The 20,420-nt window shown below is 43.2% G+C and overlaps 1 protein-coding gene across 1 annotated transcript in view; it reads right to left on the reverse strand.

Moving 5' to 3' along the window:
• Positions 1 to 3,105: 3,105 nt before the first annotated feature.
• Positions 3,106 to 20,420, reverse strand: part of npr2 (natriuretic peptide receptor 2) — a 69,463-nt gene continuing 52,148 nt past the window's right edge. The window contains exons 16-22 of the mRNA XM_056291195.1: positions 12,902 to 13,048; positions 11,955 to 12,078; positions 8,285 to 8,353; positions 7,651 to 7,825; positions 6,617 to 6,715; positions 4,531 to 4,622; positions 3,106 to 3,669 (exon numbers count right to left, since the gene is read on the reverse strand). Of these exons, the coding sequence (XP_056147170.1) occupies positions 3,607 to 3,669; positions 4,531 to 4,622; positions 6,617 to 6,715; positions 7,651 to 7,825; positions 8,285 to 8,353; positions 11,955 to 12,078; positions 12,902 to 13,048 (769 nt within the window). The 3' untranslated portion in view covers positions 3,106 to 3,606. The remainder of the gene's footprint in view (positions 3,670 to 4,530; positions 4,623 to 6,616; positions 6,716 to 7,650; positions 7,826 to 8,284; positions 8,354 to 11,954; positions 12,079 to 12,901; positions 13,049 to 20,420) is intronic.

Raw genomic sequence — 20,420 nt, forward strand, 5'->3', positions numbered from 1 at the left:
TACCAGTATACATACAATGTACAGTACAGTATATCCAAAATGGTTGGATTATTTGACATTGTTAAGCGTTCATTTGAATGACAGCCTGCGGAAAGAAACTATTTTTGTATCTGGTTGTTTTGGGGTACAGTTCTCTGTAGCACCTGCCAGAGGGGAGATGTTAGAACAGGTTGTGACCAGGGCGTGATGGGTCTCCAGTGATGTTGCCTGATGGTCTCCTGAGTCTGGAGGTATACAAGTCCTGAATGGAGGGCAGGTTGGCAGCAATGATTTTCTCTGCAGAACTAACTGTCCATTGTAGTCTGTCCCTGTCCTGTTAAGTGGCCAAACCAAACCAGACAGTAATGGATGAATTGAATTTATAGAGCTGGCAGAGAAAGTACGTCCTCTGCTGGGTCTTTTTGATCATTGTGTCGATGTTGGATGCCCACCTTAGGTCGTGGGAGATTGTGGAACCCAGAAATCTGTAGGTTTTCACCATAGACACTGTGCTGTTGAGTATGGTGAGGGGTGACAGTGTTGAGGGACTCCTCCTGAAGTCCACTGTCATCTCCACTGTTGTCAGCGTGTTCAGTTCCAGGTTTTTATGGTCACACCAGAGGGCCAGCTGATCAACCTCCTGTCTATATGCAGACTCGTCTCCATCCCAGATAAGGCCAGTGATGGTTGCATCATTCACAAAATTCAGGAGTTTAACAGATGGGTTGCCTGAAGTGCGGTAATTTTTGAAGAGGGAGAAGAGTGGAGGAGAGCGTACGCATCCCTGGGGGGCGCCAGTGCTAATTGTCCGGGTGCTGGATGTGATTTTCCCCAGCCTCATCAGCTGCCTCCTGTCTGTGAGAAAGTTTTTAATTCACTGACAGATGGGGGTTGGTACAGTGAGCCGGGTGAGTTTGGAGTGGAGGACATCTGGGACAATAGTGTTGAACACTGAGCTGAGTCCACAAACAGGACCCTCGAGTATGGCCCTAGGGAGGCAAGGTGTTGGAAGATGTAGTGCAATCGCATGTTGTTGAAGGATTTTTTTTAGGGAGTTGTTCCTTATCCGATGCGAGGGTCTAAGGACAGGGTGTTGTGTTGCTGTAAAGCCCCTTGAGGCAAATTCGTAATTTGTGATATTGGGCTATACAAATACAATTGACTTGACTTGACTGCATCATCCACTGACGTGTTTGCTCAGGAGGCAAACTGCAGGGAGCCGAGCAGGGGGCCTGTGATTTCCTTCAGGGCCAACATCAGTCTCTTGAAGGATTTCATGACCAAAGACATTAGGGCAATGGGCCTGTAGTCATTTAATCCTGTGATACAGGGTTTCTTGGGGACCGGGTTGATAGTAGAGCTCTTGAAGCAGGAGGGGACTTCACACAGCTCCAGTGATCTGTTGAAGATCAGTGTGAAAATGGGGGCCAGCTGGTGAGCACAGACTTTAAGACAGGAGGGTGACACGCCATCCGGGCCTGGTGCCTTCCTGGTCTTGTCTCTGGAAGAGCTGGTGCACGTCCTCAACACAGATCCTGAGCGCGATTGGGGGTTCGGTAGGGAGGAGAGAGAGCCTGGCAGGGGTGCAGTTGGTTGTGTGTTGTGGGAGAGGCTGAAGTTTGTGAAAGTTTGATTTTCAAACCTGCAGTAAAACCCATTTAGTTCATTAGCCAGTTGATGGTTCCTTGCAGTGTGCGGGAATGGTCTCCTGTAGTTGTTAATCTCTTTCAAACTGCTCCAGACTGATAATGGGTCATGGACAGAACACTTGTTTTTCAGCTTTTCAGGATAGCACTTTTTTGCCCTCTGATCACCTTTGTGAGTGTATTTCTGGCTTTGTTATACCAGATCCTGTCGCCACTGCTGTAGGCTTCTTCGCTGGCCTGTCGAAGCTGCCTGAGTTTAGCTGAGACCCAGGGCTTATTGTTGTTAAAGGTACAGAAGGTTTTGCTGGGCACATATAGAATATCCTCACAAAAGCTGATGTAAGATGTCACAGTGTCAGTAAGTTCGTCCAGGTCTGTAGATGCAGCCTCAAAACACTCCAGTCAGTTCAGTCAAAGCAGGCCTGAACCTCCAGTTTTGACTCATTGGTCCATTTCTTCACAGTTTTAACCACAGGCTTTGCAGATTTTAGTTTCTGCCTGTAGGTTGGGATAAGGTGAGTCAGACAGTGATCAGAGGGGCCCAAGGCTGCACGAGGGACAGAGTGATAGGCGTCCTTTAATATTGTGTAGCAATGATCCAGAGTCAAAGAAGATTAAATCGGGTTGATTCAACCTTCTTTGATTTTTCCTACCTGGATTATTGAGCATGCATCAAGACAATGACCCAGAGTGTTTGATCCAGAAATATTATACAAAAAAAAAAAAAAAAAAAACCCATTTGTACATAGCTGTGCTTAGGGGAAAGAGAGGTTCTTTAAAAGCAGAGGGAGGGGTTACTGAGTAGCTGGGAGCTCCTACCAACACTAAATAGAGATCTTCACTGCTCAGGCACCCCACCTTGATACCAGTTCCTGGACAGCAATGGAGTATAGATGACACACCTACCTCAAGAGTCAATGTCATGCATATATACCATCAGTTATTTCTGGTCCATACCTTAAGAGAAGGGTTTTATTCTGATTATCAGCTCATTGTGCAATGCACAAATTGTGTGATAATCATTAAAATAGATGTAGACAATTTAAGCCCCATTTGTTTGAATATTGACTTTCACTGTAACTTTAAACTGCAAAAACTGCAGAGCTAACCAAATTTAATAACCTTATATTTAGATTCAAAATCTAGTCGGTCTTGTTTTTAGTATAAATAGATTATCTCGTGTTTTCTAAGGAAGATCCTTTGACTTAATTCAAGTAAATGTTGTTTGTCTTGTCTTGATGAGCAATTTTCTTTGAGTTATTTTTAACTAGAAAACATCCACTTCAAGGCTAGAAGCCTTATTTTAAGCACTAGTATGTCAAGACAAAAACATCTAATTTCAAGTATCAGCTCTGTGGTTAACATGAGTTATTTTCCCAGCTGGTATGTGTTGAAGAAAACACAAAGAGACAATCACTCTAAAAACACAAACGACCGATGATGGAAATAGTGCTTGGCAGACAAATGAAACAAATGAGTGTTTTACTCGGTTTATTGAACAAAATATCTTACAGTATCTTGGATATACATATATACATATCATCTTATACTGTATAACACCACTGTTGAACGCTGACCTCTGCATTGACATCAATCGTAACACTGTGCCTCCCACCCTCAAAAAAATGTTTCAAGGAAACATTAATACACCATTGACTCCCAAACACATCATACAAATTGTAATATAGAAATCACAAAAAATAAGAATTTATCGTTTTGAAAAGTACTCTCGGGACAGAAAGGTTCTTCATACAAAAAAACAACTTTTACAATTTATTTTTTTTGCAGTTACAGTATGCAGGTAATAAACATACCTGAAGTTCCCCCTGTATTCTGTCTAAAAGTATGATGGTTTTTTTTTTTGCTGTGGGGAATCACCTATGCAGACTTATTCTAGAACAAATAAAGTAGTGGCTTGGCCACCGGAGCCTTTGTAGTTGTCTCCACTTGTGCTGCTGCCGCCATCTCATCAGCAGGCCTCTCAAATAACATACACATCAGTTTTCTCCCCAAGAAGCCAATAGGTTCTCATTTTGCCTTTGCCCTGGAAAGACACACCAATCGATAGGTTTATCAACACAGATGTAGCAGGGTTTGGGGTAATATCCTCTTGGAGGCTGCCATTCATTTTAGTACAAAGCTGACACTCACTCTGGCCTGTTGAAAGTTACCTTCCAAAGAAAATTTTTTTTTAAATCCCTCCACCCAAAAAGTTATACAAATATTCTCAAAATTAAAATTAGGCTATGACAAAGTCATATGTAGGGGCATCGTTATTTAATGTTCGGAGTCTTAAAAAAAGGAAAAATAGCCAAACTCTTGCAGATAAGTTGCATGTTTGTTTTTTGTGGCTTTTGCACATGATTGTCTTTTTTTATTTTGGATTTTTTTGGAAGCTTTTGCCCTTTTTCTCCCCAATTGTATCTTGCCAATTACTGCACTCCTTCGAGCTGTGCCGGTCGCTGCTCCACCCGCTCTGCCGATCCGGGGGGGGCTGCAGACTACCACATGCCTCCTCTGATACATGTGGAGTCGCCAGCTGCTTCTTTTCACCTGACAGTGAGGAGTTTCACCAGGGGGATGTAGCGCGTGGGAGGATCACGCTATTCCCCCCAGTTCCCCCTCCCCCCTGAACAGGCACCCTGACCGACTAGAGGAGGCGCTAGTGCAGCGACCGGGACACATACCCACATCCGGCTTCCCACCCGCCGACATGGCCAATTGTTTCTGTAGGGACGCCCGACCAAGCTGGAGGTAACATGGGGATTTGAACTGAAGATCTGCATATGACTGTCTATCTTTGCTTTTCAAGTTGAGCACCCCAAGCACCTACTTGCAATTTTTTTTCTGTTTTTCTCCATTTAAGTAAAATATCCTCTCAATAAAATTAATTTTGGAGCCGTACCTTCATTTCTACGTCCCCTCGTAACTGGAGGTCAAAGTAGCCAAACTCGTCCAGCACTTCTTTGGTGGCTGAGGATAAATGGATCTTCAAGGCTTCAAAAAAAGATTGAGAGGACCAACCATTACCATTGCTCCGTTACAGACCTCGAGAATACACATCAGAAAACAATAATAGGAAAATCTGAAGTGAGATTTAGTAACGTGTTCGCAGCTAGCAAAAAGCATCCGCATTGAATTTTCTAATAACAGTAATGATTTTTATTTTTGTGTCCAGTCAGTGTGCATAACCTTGAGATGTGTGGTGTGATTCCTTTACATTGAAGGTTCGTTTTGAATGGTTTATCACTGGGTGAGGGCCCGGACTGTAAGTGCTATCAATTATTTACAAGTGGAGGCACAATACAGGAAACGACTCGGTAGTTGATCGATATATGTGATGAGCTGCGCACGAAATATCCAACCATCATATCATTACGCTAGTTCCTGTCAAGGCCAGTTAAGAGTAATAATGTCAGTGCAATTATTCGTTTTTTCCTATCAAGTCATCAAATCCCATACCCTCGCTCAAAACCTTAATTTTCATGAAGTAAGGGGCAAAAGACTCAACAATGTCATACTATTTCACTTGTTTCCAAAGCAACTCACCATTATCCAAAATTTAAATCAAGGGTCAAGGGACATTATTTTGAGTAGGTTCTTCATTATTTCAGGATATTGTTATTTATACACTATGTAGAAAATCTCTACTGCCCAATGCTTAAAACACTTATTTGAACAAAAATAACAATTCAAGATGCAGAATGTAAATGTTTTTGAAATGTAGGGCACCACTTCAACACCATTCATCACTGAATATGTGATGGGTGATAATGATACTCTCTCAGCTAAAAAAAAAAAAATGTTGACCTATCTAAAGTACTATTGGTAATTCTCGTCAAACCTTGCCCTCCATTGTTCAGAGATGTGAATAACAATAACAAATCAAAGCAAGCAAGACAAACAAATAGATCAGACAGGTAGCTGCCATCTGCTCTTTTTTAACGTCCTTGGTAGATATTGTTTACTGTGATTGATGCATCGTCTGCTGAGGACCGGGAGTGCAAACCAAGCTTATTTTTTTTGGGGGGGTGATAGAATGGAATACTCGTTATTAGTCATTTTGTACATACCATACAAATGAAATTTACTTTCTGCATTTAACCCATCCTAGCTGTGTAGCTAGGAGCAGTGGGCAGCTGCAGCACCTGGGGACCAACTCCAGTTATTTCTTCCTATTGCCTTTATTTCTTCCTATTGCCTTGGTCAGGGGCACAGACAGGATATTAACCCTAACGTGCGTGTCTTTTTGATAGTGGGAGGAAACTAGAGCGCCCGGGGGAAACCCATGCAGACATGGGGAGAACATGCAAACTCTACACAGAAAGGACCTGGGACAGCCTGGGGTTCGAACCCAGGATATTCTTGCTGTGAGGCAACAGCGCTAACCACTGGGCCACCGTGCCCCCCAGTATAAAAATCTGAAAGAGGGGGACTGAGAGTCCACTCCCTTTGTTTCAACCAGTTGTGTTCAGAAACCCCAGCTTCTATTTACTAGTAATGTTATGCTTCATGAAAGCTAAGATGTTACACATCGCACCTTTAACTAATTTGTATTGTTGGTACAAATTTGGTACATATGCTAAAATGAAGTGGGAGAGCTCACCCACCTTCTTGGGTACCGGATGTACTGTCAGTACAGATTTCAGTAAAGAAAGCAATGAAATCCATAACAAGTCTTACATATGCAGAACACAGCAATAAACGAAGCCAAATTCCATTCCATCCATTATCCACACCGCTTATCCTGCTCTCAGGGTCGCGGGGATGCTGGAGCCTATCCCAGCAGTCATTGGGTGGCAGGCGGGGAGACACCCTGGACAGGCCACCAGTCCATCACAGGGCCAATAACAAGGCCAAATTACAAATAACAAATAACCTCAAATAATGAGCGCTGTGTTCAAACATTGTTTAATGCAGCGGACAACATAAATAGCCTGAAAAGGGATATAGACAGTAAAAGGAGAAAGACCTCTGAAATTATGACTCACCTTCTCCGTTCGACTCCATTCGAGAAGCTGTGTTGACCGTATCGCCAAATAAACAATATCTGGGCATTTTCAAACCAACTACCCCAGCACAGACAGGTCCTATAAAACAGAAGCCGGCTATATTTAAAATAAAATAGAGGAGCCTAAAACAGTGTCCAGTAAACAGTAAACGATCAACAACAACAGGCTTACTTGCCTTTTTGACACGGGACCACAAAGTTATAATTAAAATGAAACTATGCTCAGGGTGCTTTGTTTACTCTGGAATTGCAAAGTACCAGCTTTCACACATTTGTCAAAGGTCCATCTTTGTGTGAAAAAGAATATAAACAGTTCTGCCATAGTCTAAATGCTATGGTGACAATCTTTCATAAGCGCCTATAAAATAAGTCTCAGACAGTACAGAGCAAAAAGTAAATCAGTCAGTCGAAACATTAAGACCTGGATTTTCTTTTAATTATTATCTTTTTTTTAGTACTAGACAGAACCTAAATCCTATTGAAGTCTCCCAGTTTGGCTTGAAGAAGCTACGAACTTTGAGCCTTAGAGTTCAAAATTATTAATAATCTTAACTTTAACTTTCCATTATCGATACGGAAAAATGGAGCCAATGCAAAACCTTGTCGTGATGTCATCAAGCTATTTGCAAGAAACAAGTCAGATAATTTTATTTATTTTCTTTTTTTTCTTCTTTTTTTTTGAATTTTCCCTCTTTTTCTCCCCAGTTATACTTGCCAAATTACCCCACTCTTCCGAGCCGTCCCGGTTGCTGCTCTACCCGGGGAGGGCTGCAGACTACCACATGCCTCCTCCGATACATGTGGTGTCGCCAGCCGCTTCTTTTCACCTGACCGTGAGGAGTTCCACCGGGGGGATGTCGCGCGTGGGAGGATCACGCTATTCCCCCCCAGTCCCGAACAGGCGCCCCAACCGACCAGAGGAGGCACTAGTGCAGCAACCAGGACACATACCCACATCCGGTTTCGTACTTCTTTAGTAAGCCTCTCTCGAGGAATCTGTCAGGAAAGACAAACCTGTGTGTATTCCTATCCTGAGCCTTAGCTGGTCGTTGGGTCTGTGTCGGATCTTGAATGTTTTGACCTGCTCTAAGAGAGCTAGCGACATCCCAGCAATCTCTCTGGCGTGAAGCTTCCCGTTCCTCACCGGGAGCCCTGACACCACCATATATGCATCTCCAATGGTCTCCACCTGATGGGAAAGCAGCACAGAAAGCTGACGTGTTTAGAAAAAGTCACATCCTGATAATACTGCAGCATAATACACCTTCTGCAAAAGAATTTGCTGGGGGAAAGAAGTCTAAATTATTTCTTTAACTTTACACAACTATTTCACTTGCATACAGACAGCCAAATACAACTGATTACGTCAGTATTCCAGAACCAAAAATATATAATGCATTTCTGTTGTATTTGTGTGTTGCTCAATGGACAGGTCATCACACCCACACTGTCAGGATTGAAGGTTAATTGCCAACTAGGGCCAGCCATGCCATACATTTTTCAGCTTATTTTCAGCTTACTGTGAATAGGTCCACCAAGTATCACATTTAACATGAAAGTAATGAGGGAAAACATTATGAAATATAATATAATAGCAGACATTAGTGTAAGTAACTAACTACAAGCAACAATAATCAAGCAGACTTACCTTATAAACATCGAAGTTATCAATAATGGCATCAAAACAGGTGTAGAGATCGTTGAGCAATGTCACAACCTTGAGAAAGAGACAGATATGTTTCAGTAAAACTACCACTATAGCAAAGCAACAGCACAGAAAAAAACCAGGAAAGGAGTTTTGGACTTGACCACCATGTGAACTGATCAGATCATGACTTGAGTTTTGATGCAGAATTGCTAAACAAAGAAAGGCAAAAGTCCAACATGGTTATTTTTGTCTGAAATGTTGGACTTAGGTTGTGTGTTGATGGACTGAGGGATTTGATGGACTGTCTGTCTGCACTGAACTCTTGAGCTTCTCACAGTCACTAGTTGGACCAACAGCCAGCTGGATCACTGACAAGAACACATTTCCGTGAACATAAAACTGACCAAAAGATGAAATACTAGGGACACATTAAACAAACAAACGAACTGAATCGAACAAGTTACATGAAAAAGTAGTTATGTAAGAGGGCTGTCATTGACATAAGACAAAGTACAAAGTGTTTGACATTCACTTTCAAAGTCTGCAAGTCAAAATTCAGTTGAGTGACTCTTTGCCAGGTAACAGCTTGCTTTACATATAGTTGGAAGTTGGAAGAATGAACGTTACTAATTAAATTGAAACATTACAAGTATCAGTGACTACTTGTAACAGTTATCGCTTATTCAAAACAGAAGTGTAAGGCAATATCTCAGATACTTCGGGAAATGAGGAGAGCGCTTACTCAAAAATACTTTTTGCTATTTCTTTGCCCCATCACGTTTGAAAATGTGACTGTGCACACTGCTAAATAATGACAGTGTGTTCAAGTGGTTTAGTTTGGCTGTAAGAATTTACTACACTGGAGCGTTCAGTTAGCATAGCAGTCTGTTCCATTGCCTACCCACACAGGGCTCGCCGGTTCGAGTCCCCGTGCTACCTCCAGCTTGGTCAGGCGTCCCTACTGACGTAATGTGGGTATGTGTCCTGGTCCCCGCACTAGCGCCTCCTGTGGTCGGTCAGGGTGCCTGTTCGTGGGGGGAGGGGGAACTGGGGAGAGCTAGCGTGATCCTCCCACATGCTACATCCCCCTGGCAAAACTCCTCACTGTCAGGTGAAAAGAAGCGGCTGGTGACTCCACATGTATCAGAGGAGACATGTGGTAGTCTGCAGCCCTCCCCGGATCAGTAGAGCGGGTGGAGCAGCAACCAGGACAGCTCGGGAAATAGGGTAATTGGCCAAGTAGAGTTGGGGGGGGGGTTTGCTGCACTAAGACATTAACTAATACACTGGGAAACAATTTCTTCTCAACAAGTGATGCATATTTTTACTATATCTAGTATCGTGCAAAAAAATCTTTTATTCCTATACACACTAGGGTTACCAGGGCGAGATTATTTTATCTTATTCAACAGTTCTATCTTTTGAGACATCCATCCATCCATTATCCAAACCGCTTATCCTGCTCTCAGGGTCGCGGGGATGCTGGAGCCTATCCCAGCAGTCACTGGGCGGAAGGCGGGGAGACATCCTGGACATGCCGCCAGACAATATGACCAATCCTTGGTCATTTCACTTGTGTGACTATGACTGGATTCAAGACACTCTCGAGTTTTTTTTCACAAGAGGTGGAATTGGCATAAACCCAGCGACAGTTTTGCCTGTAGGTTTGGAAAAACTATGATTTCACGAACCAACGCTCAATTTTTAAGATGTTACAATGGTCATTTTATCAATTTCGTTTCATCTTCCGTTAAACTTCAATAGAATATGACTATCTATAAGGAGAAGAAATAAAGAGAGAACGTTTTCTTGACCCCTGCCCTACATCGAATGGTGTTAGACTGATCATTTTAACTTGGAAACGTGTGTCCGGATGCGGTGCGGAGCTGTGATAACATCCACAAACATTCACTGCCGTGGCATTATGTGACTCAACTCTGCGTCAACTCTACTGCCTCGAACAACCCTACTATTTTGGGCAGCCTGTGTGTGGGAACACTATCTGTGGGAACTATAAGAAACAATGTAGGTAGACACTTTGATAGCGCAGGACACTTCACTTCTGCATGAATTGGAAATGTGGATTTGCTGCAGTTGTGTCATTTCATGCCACAAGAATGAGCAGTGAGAGCAGTCATATAGGAGCTTTTCCCATCTTTGAATAATCGCAATGCACATTGAGGGAAGTGCTTTTTCACAGAGAATGTGGTTATAACAGCTGGATAACCTTTTTTAAGTCACCTCAAAATCAGGGAAAGTGAATCAGTTCATCTGGACGCAAAGTTTATTGAGAGAAACGTTTCATCACTCATCTAAGTGACCTCTTCAGTCTCAACTGACTGCAGGTATCCCCACCCTTATGAACAATACAGTGGCATAATGACCGAAACCAACGATCGGTTTCATGTGCAAATAGGCATGACCATTAACTAGAGTTACAATGGCAGTGTGTGCTATTCACAGAGGATTGGGGGATGGTTGCTACCACAGCATTATAAGATGGTGACAGATGTACTTGTTGATGTTTACCGTAAACCAACGCAGACTGATCAGTACTTAAGGTTTGACTCATCATCCACTGGAGCACAAACTAGGAGTCATCAGGAGGCAGAATCACCGAGCTGACAACGTCCCTACCAATGCAGCGGGTGGGGAAGGGGAGAATTTCCACATTAAACAGGCCCTGGTTAAGTGTGGTTATCCTAACTGGGCGTTTTGTCAAAACCAGGAAGACACCCAAACAGTGCACCAGCCAATCGAAGAGAGGAGAAGGACAACAGCTTCCTAAACGTAAACCAGTGGTGATTCCACATGTGGCGGGAGTGGCGGAAAAGTTGAGACGTGTATTTTCCAAACACTGCATCTCAGTTGCTTTCAAACGTCAAAACGTGCTGTGCCAGAAGTTGGTCCATCCCAAGGATCGGGTCCCCCGGCACAAGCAGTGCAATATAGTGTACGCTGTTAAGTGCCAGGAGGATTGCAGTGACTTGTACCCTGGGAAACCAAACAGACGCTGGAGAAGAGGATGGCACAACACAGGAGAGCTAACACATCAGGCCAGGACTCCACAGTCTACACCCATCTACAGGCCAGTGGCCACTCTTTCAAGGATGAGGATGTGCACATCCTTGATAAGGAGGTACTGGTTTGAATGGGGAGTCAAAGAGGTCATCTATACGAAAAGGGAACGACCATCCTTGAACGGGGGGGGGGGGGGCTAAGAGTACATCTGTCGCCATCTTTTAGTGCTGTGATTGTAACTATTCCCAAATCCTTTTTGAATAGTACACATGGCCATTGGAACTCTAGTTAATGGTGACGTATGTGCATATGAAACTGATCGTTGGTTTCGGTTGTTATGCCACTGTGTTGTTTATAAGGGGTGTAGGAAACCTGCAGTCAGTTGAGCCTGAAGAGGTCACTTAGATGAGTGATGAAACATTTCTGTCCATAAATGTTGTGTCCAGATGAACTGATTCAACTTTATGTGATTTCCTTAACTGGATTATTGAGTATTCATAGTCATCTCAAAATCCTTGCCATTTTTTTTTTCCAGCAAAAGGCTGCGGTAGTGACAGACAAGCACAGTTGAAAAAAAGAGAGGAGTCATCATCCTTGAGGGGGGTAAACGGTAAAAATGACGGCAGTGAACAAGGATGTCAGACTATACCTGTAACGGCGTACTCTCGGCTGATAGGGACGTGAAGCCCACAATGTCACTGAAGTAAATAGTGACGCTGTCAAATGCCTCCGCTTGCACCGTCTCCCCTCGCTTTAGCTGCTCCGCTACAGAGCTGTGTACAAAGAAGGTCAGAAATGCAATTTGACCAAAAAATCCATAGAGGTGCATTTAGGTGAATTGTACCAAGTAATGAAAAACAAATCATTTAAATATATCATAATACAATGTTTAAAATAATAAAAAAGATTTTAAAAAAAAAACACAATTGTAGGCTCTCATGTAAAAGCTCAGTTTTTTTCCTACAGCGGTAATTTGTTGCTTTGGTTGTGATGTTGTTCATCCCTGAGGCTACCTATATGAGTTTCATCCAAAACATAGATGGTATTAATGATGGTTAATACCAGTGCCATCAGACAATTTGTTTTTAGCAGTGGCTAACTGGCTTAATTCGCAAGCACTGCGAGATATGGCAGTTGTCCTTTCTCTCAGGTTGCTAGTGCGTCATGACGTCTGGAGTTAAGGAGGATATTTTGACGTGTAGAAGAGGGGTAAATTAGTGAGACAACAGCACCGAGAAAGACTGTTTAAGAAGTGAAGTGAGGATCCCTGCTAATTGAGATGGTGGTGTTATCAGGCCGTCTCACCCCCACATCCTGTCTATTCTTTTAGTTCTCCTTAATGAGGTGCCTCCCTGTCAATTGTCTTTTTCTCCTTTTCTCCTTTTATCAGACTGTACAATGGGGATATGTGTATCTGCTGAAAAATGCCCATACAGGGAGGGATTTCAGAGACCTCCGTTAATATAGGAAATTAATGCAGTTGACCAAGTGTTGCCGAGCCATACTTGTAATATTCGCACCATGTTGTCACTTCTGAGATTAAGGTACAAAAGTATGAATGGAAAAAAAAAAGTAAGTCATTTTAATTTGTCTTACTGTGGCAGGATTTGGTAGAGGAGATTTTCAGCTTTTCTTTTTTCTTCCAAATAGGCCTGTGTTCGCTCCTCTACCAGGTTTTCCAGGTTGTTGGCGTACTGCTCCATTCTGGACAGCAGGTTGTTCAAAATACTGGTGCTGCCTTCCCTGTGAAGGAAAAAAAGAGAGGTAAGAAGCCGTGATTTACATTTAACAAGCATAGTTATGTATAGTGTGAGGTGAAGCTTTATTTTACAGCAATATTTTACAGAAGAACATAAGACTATAAATAACATGGAGGACGTGGTCAATGGTTTCAACAGAGTCTTTGTAAACGTGGGCCCAAAACTGGCAGAAAAAAATCAATGACACACAAACGATCACAGAGGGGAATGGTAGTGATTATGAGGACAGAAATCCAAGTTCCATTTTTGTTAGAGCAGTAGAAGAGAAGGAAATCGTGGACATTGTAAACAAATGTGAGAACAAAAAATCTACCGACTGGAAGGATACTGATATGACAATAGTTAAGAAAGTAAACGAAGGTATTGCAAAACCACTAACCCACACCTATAACATGTCCTTTCAATCTGGTAACGTTCAAAGCAAAAAAATATTAGAAAAACTATTTGCTGCTAGACTAGACAAATTCACGGGTTTCAACCAAACATCCACATCTCGGGCGCTCATTGAATTCATTGAAGAAATAACTATATAGACCAAAAAATGCTTGCTGTGGGAATATTTATGGACCTTAAAAAAAGCTTTTGGCACTATTGATCACAATAAATTAATAGACAAATTGTAAAGGTATGGTATCAGAGGGGTGGTTCAGAACTGGCTAAGAAGCTATTTAAGCAACAGGCAGATATTAATCAACTGAGATGATTTTCACTTTCCTTATATAACAGACCAATGCCATGTGAAAATCATCCAAGTTAAGTATGAATTGATTATTTTCCCCCGAAAAATATAAGGAATCTATAAAAACATAACTTCTTGTGTGCAGAGACAAAAAAAAAAGCACAATAAAAACAAGTATTGTAATTGAACGCCTTGGTCGAATCCACTATTTTCTTTAGATTTGAGCAGTGTGCAAAACTTCCACTGTGAGCACAAATGAGTTAATAACACGTTTAGCAACACATTTTTGTAAACAAAAGAATGCTGACGTCCATTTTTTTGTGTTTTTAAAGAAAATCAGATGAATGATAATTCTAAAAATTATTTACCCCTACAAACTCCTCCAAAGTAATGTAGTTATAGGAGTCTAGCATTGATAAGAACTAAAAACAGATCAACAGTAATGCAGTCATAGTTGTATGCTTATCGTGTATCGTACGACTGTTTTGAGTGCGACCTAGCCAATCACCACTTAGGACTGAAACTGTCCCTCCAACACAGAGATCGCTGGATCGAATCCCCGTGTTACCTCCGACGGTAGCTCAGGAGGTTAGCTAGGCTAGCTATCAGCCTGTTTGGTGGGGAGAGGGAATTGGGGGGAATAGCGGGATCCTCCTGCGTGCTACATCCCCCTGGTGAAACTCCTCACTGTCAGGTGAAAAGAAGCGGCTGGTGACTCCAAATGTATCTGAGGAGGCATGTGGTAGTCTGCAGCCCTCCCCGGATCAGCAGAACGGGTGGAGCAGCCAAGAGTGGGGTAATTGGCCGCATACAATTGGGGGGGGGAGATTGAAACTGTCCGTTACATGTTGATTTATTATGATTGGTATCATGAGAGTATGATTATGTTTGTGATGTTTATAATTAGTTTGATATCAAACCAGCAGGCCTAGGCATTTGACATGCCGAGTCTGCCACAGGAGCCTTCATTATCAGCATAAATTCAGCATGCGAGACCAGCTTGTTCAACTTTTAATCATTTTGCAGAGTTCAGTAAAAAAATGTCTTTGAATTACACTCGCGTCTCATTCACCCCTGACGATTCAATGGGTGTGCAGTTATGTAATGTTTTATATAATGTCTACATCCTAGGATGATTAGTAATCCTAGAACATGCACACATACATGCAGACACCAATGCAGACATGCACATAAAAGAGCAAAGCAAGAAGGTGAGTCATCTGCCACCATAGTGGGTAAAAGCATCAATGCTTGGCATCTTGCCACATTTCTTCTTCTGGGTCACTGATTCAACACAAACCCACATGATGTTTCTAAGTTAAAGAAACAAAACATGGGAGGGAGACATGAAGGAGAGTGATGGGGATATCAGCACTAACCATAATCACACAGGTCATGTACTGTAACTACATTGACGCCCAAAAGCTTTCAATCACGTGTAGAAAATAAAATAAGTGTGTAACCTTTGAGAGACAAGTTTTTGCACCATTTATACAACTCAGTGGTAATGGCACACTTTCAGGAAGCTTTCCGTGCTGGGCTACAGCCTTGAAGCAAATGAGAAAAGATTATTCATTATCAACAAGTGTTATCTTGAACTGAGTGGGGATCTGCTTTGTATCAGGGTGAGGCGGCTTGAGAGAAAAATTATCTAAATTGCATTTAGAAACAGCTGAAATTATGAAATATGGTTAACAAAGTTTAATTAAACTGACTTTTAAGGGTGAATCCAAAATTAAATGGGATATTATTAATGTAGCGACAGGATGAGGGGACCGCTCTGACGGGCGGAGCTTCTGCGCTGGGGGAGCGCAAAGGCTGATGGAACTGTTAACGTTCATGTTAAAATTGTGTTTTAGTGATGTTGTGTTCATGTTTTGGTTATTGTTGTGTTGCTTGTGTGGGGGTTCGACTCGAACTGGGTAGACCAGGGGTGGGCAATCTTATCCAGAAAGTGCCGGTGTGGGTGCAGGTTTTTGTCCCAACCAAGCAGTTACACACCTGTGTCTCCCAATCAAGTTCCTCAATAAAGACTCTTCTGGTTGATTCGCGGGATCAGGTGTGTAACTGCTTGGTTGGAACAAAAACCTGCATCCACACCGGCACTTTCTGGATAAGACTACCCACCCCTGGGGTAGATGACCATTTTACTGCCTGACTGACTGTAGGACTGGGACTAAGACTGATGTACCTCGGGGGGAAAGCCATTGTTAAGCAGCCATTTTGGGGGCAAATAAAAGAGTAATCCCAGGCTCGTGCGGTGTATGGGACACAGGAGCTGCCATTCAAAAAGAGATCTCTTCCTCTTGACTCCTTCTTCTACGCCAGCTCACCGCATTGGTGTCCGAAGTGGGATTTCACTGAAGAATGGAGAGGGAGATCCAGAGACTGGAGTGGGACATTGAGTGGACCCTTTGGCGCTTGGAAAACCTGGTGTGACAAAAGATGGAGCCAACCAGAGATTGAAGTTTTCCAACCCACCCTGATGTCTCCAGTGCACTGTGGCCCCACCGCCCCCTAGAGGCCAGGAGGGCCAACACAAGGGAACGCCTGCTGCCTACTGCCACCGACCACCCCCTAGCGACTGGTAGGGATGCTGCACATAGAACACTGGCCAAGCTGCCCAAGTACAACGGGATGACACAGCTAGAGCTGTACCTCTCACAAGTCCAATTAGCGGCATGGCACAGTGGATGGAGTAATGAAGAAGCTGACATCCACCTGGCTCTGGCATTGGAGGGAAAGGCTTTGCGGGTGCTCCCCGACCTAGCCCCAGCAGAGCAGCGGGACCTCCAGGCCCTGACCATGGTGCTGGAGGGGTGAATCGGGCAACGACCCTTCACTGACCATAGCAGGGAACAGCAAGCCAGCCACCGCTGCCAAAAGGGAGAGAGCTTGGGTACCTTCACTACAAATGTGTGTTCATGTTTTGGTTATTGTTGTGTTGTTTCTTTTGGGGTGTTCAACTCGGAATGGGTAGACAACCATTTTACAGACTGACTGACTATAGGACCCGTGACTAAGACTGATTTTTTTTAATAGTGACCTCGGGTGGAAAGCTACTGTTCTCCAGCTATTTTTGGGGCAAATAAAAGAGCACTCCCGGGGTTGTGTGGTGTATGGGACACGGGAGCTGCCATTTAAAAAGAGATCTCTTCCTCTTGACTCCTTCCACGCTAGCTTGCTACAATATCAATATTTCTTTGCAAACGTAGGATGATGGGAAACAGGGAGAGAGCCTTCATCTATGGGGTAAGAGGTGAGCTATTCATGTGGAGTTCTGTCAGCTCCTCATAGCAGCTTAGGCCGAACCGTTTACTCCTGAAGACCCCTCTTGTTCCCATGCCCTTCAGCTCCACTCACGCACACACCAAAAAGAACGGACCATCCGTCATGTCATGTCATGTCATGTCACGTCAACAACACACATTTGCCTAATGAAATAACAGGCAAAGGTGCATCAACATGGCCTACTGAGGTGGAGGGCCTTGTGCGCTACACGAAGAACTTTATGTGCATATCAGAACATCCTTGAGTGCATCTGAGGTTATCAATCATATTGAGCTGTCTGCCTAACCCACTCCAGAGGGAAAGCTTTACATCACTGGCCTCATCCTGGTTTGACTATGCTACAGCTAGCAAGAGCCACAAAGAGGGGATGAGCTGAGAAGGGAAAGACCAGTCCACTCACTTTCTGTTCCTAGACTCCCAATACAAACTACCAATTTTTAGACTGCCGGAGTGCAAAATATTAACATATGGTACTCCTCATAGCCATCATGATAATCTGTTTTTTAAATATTTGCTTACCTGTGCAGCCAACAGAAGTAGAAGTTGTGGAAATATCAGAAAAATTGCCATACAGAGAGAATGGTAGCATTATTAGCAAGCTAGCTGCATCCTACAAGTAGCTGGACGGCCTGTGCATGGCTACAGCTAAGCCAATAGAGTTACCACACAGAGTGATCCCGTTAGGAGCAATAAACTCCAAAATGTCACTCAACATAATGAACCACAACCTGTGTTATGATCTTTATGTCACAACTCTTTGGAGAGAAATCTAAACTGCCGCCAACAGCCAGGGGACACTAAATTTTCCAGAAACTGGGAAAAGTGGTATGTTATAATCCGATGTTTCCTCTACAGTATGTTTTTTGGCTGTAGCAACCCACCATTGTCAAGTCAACACTCAGCTTACTTTTTTACCCTTTTTCTCAAAATTATTTCATTTTTGCCCAAGGTTTTGCTAAGGTTTTGCTTCTTAAAGTATTGAGCGATAAACATTGTCTAAACTATGCGACAAGGCAGACTATGCTATGGTATCTATCTATCTATCTATCTATCTATCTATCTATCTATCTATCTATCTATCTATCTATCTATCTATCTATCTATCTATCTATATACACACACACACACACATACATATAGGCACTTTGTGTGAATGAGATGAAAGAATGGGTGGGTCAAAACTTTCGCACCTCTTCTTCATTGCATATGCAATTATACGAGTTACCCTTTTCAAAGTGCAAAATATTGAGATTATGGTAATAAACCCCAACTGGGATTTATCAGGTCTGTTACCAACTAAGATGTTGGTGCTATATGATGCCTCTGACAAGCATGTCTTGACTCTGCGCTGCCGATGTAGCTACAATTATTTTGACTCGGAGAAGACACCGTAGAAAGAAGGGAGAGAGGACATTTTGTTTTTCCCTGTGTAAATTTATTTACACTGTCAAAAGAAAACATTGTGCGAACTTATCGCCTGCCAAGTCACCCTATTCTTGATTTGCTGGAGGAAACAAAGACCTGGAAACACAATCCGAACGAATTATGCATTGCCAGCAACAACAAAACTCCTGGCCACAAGTAATTTATTTGCCTCCAGTTCTTTTCAGTGAATGGAGGCATCTTGGAGTATTGCAATTTTCCATTTGCAAATTATAAAACAAAAACTGAACAGCTTAAAAAAGGAGCCCAAAATACCAGTTTTTTTTTTTAATTTGTGAAGTCAGTAAGTAAGAATATATATATACATATATAACAATTTTTTTTTGGATTCCCCCCCCTTTTCTCTCCAATTGTACCTGGCCAATTGCCCCACTCTTCTAAGGCGTCCCGGTCGCTGCTCCACCCCCTGTGGAGTCGCCAGCCGCCTCTTTTCACCTGACAGTGAGGAGTATCGCGAGGGGGACATAGCACGTTAGAGGATCACGCTATTCCCCCCAGTTCCCCCTACCCCCCGAACAGGCACCCTGACCGACCAGAGGAGGCGTTAGTGCAGTGACCAGGACACATACCCATATCCGGCTTCCCACCCGCAGACATGGCCAATTGTGTCTGTAGGGACGCCCGACCAAGCCGGAGGTAACATGGGGATTCGAACTGGCGATCCCTGTGTAAGTGGGCAATGGAATAGACCGCCACACTACCAGGATGCCTTGAAAGAAGAATATTGAACTGACAAGTGTTACACAGACCATTATCCCCCATGCTGTCGCAAGTCCTTAAATTCACTATTGTGAAGAGTCCAGAGTCATATACGGTTCCTAAATGGCCTCCATGTTTTCAGTGCAACCAAGCAGGGCTTTTAAAATAGCAGGGTTCCCAAATGTACTTGGAGCAATTGAAGGGAAGCAAGATGGTTTTATGTAGGCCAGCGCTGGTCACTTGTAGACAAACAAGGCTGCTCCTGTGTTGCTGATCCTGCCCAGTTTTAGTAGATACCGTGCTAAATTGGCCACTCCTATCAGCGCTAATAGACCTTTTTCACAGCAGCCATTTTGACATGAAATGGTAGGTAAACACAGGTGGTATTAATGACATTAAGGAGGGTTCTGTTCTATTTAGGTACAGAGCTTTAATTGGCCCGTGTAGCATGTTTACACCACAGAAGAAGTAAAGTATCGTTTTGGCATGTAGTCTGTTTACTCCGTGCACTGCTTTCACAAAAATACAATTGGGGAAATGCACTTTATAAATAAATACGTATCATATCTTACAACATATAACACCAGAACCCTATAGGCCCAGGCTTCATACTACTTGTTACTTATTGTGTTTGTTGCCTGTTTATTACCGGCATATATTGGTACCGACACAGATTAACAGTGATCTTAGGGATGATAAATGTTCCATCTCCTTTGAAATATCACTTCCCAATTTCTGGTTGTTACATATAGGGGGGACATGCAGGTACTCTGCAGCTGTTCTGCATGTGTAAGACACGGTCTTACTGTTTTTCAAAGTGAAATCTATTCACAAGAAATTCAAAGAAAGTCGAATCAGTGCATCTAGACACAACGTGAGATAGTTTATCGGTCCCCGTAGGGAAATTACGCTCTGCATTTAACCCATCCTGTGTAGCTAGGAGCAGTGGGCAGCCGCCCTGCAGCGCCCGGGGACCAACTCCAGTTCGTCTTGCCATGCCTCGGTCAGGGGGCACAGACAGGAGTATTAACCTCAACATGCATGTCTTTTTGATGGCGGGGGAAACAGGAGCACCTGGAGAAAGCCCACGGCAGACACGGGGAGAACATGCAAACTCCACACAGAGGACGACCTGGGATGACCCCCCCAAGGTTGGCCAACCCAGAGGTTCGAACCCAGGACCTACTTACTTGCTCTGAGGCGACGGCGCTAACCACTGCGCCACCGTGCCGCCACGTTTCGT

The sequence above is a fragment of the Lampris incognitus genome, chromosome 12 (assembly GCF_029633865.1).
Source record: "Lampris incognitus isolate fLamInc1 chromosome 12, fLamInc1.hap2, whole genome shotgun sequence".
Lineage (NCBI taxonomy): Eukaryota > Metazoa > Chordata > Actinopteri > Lampriformes > Lampridae > Lampris > Lampris incognitus.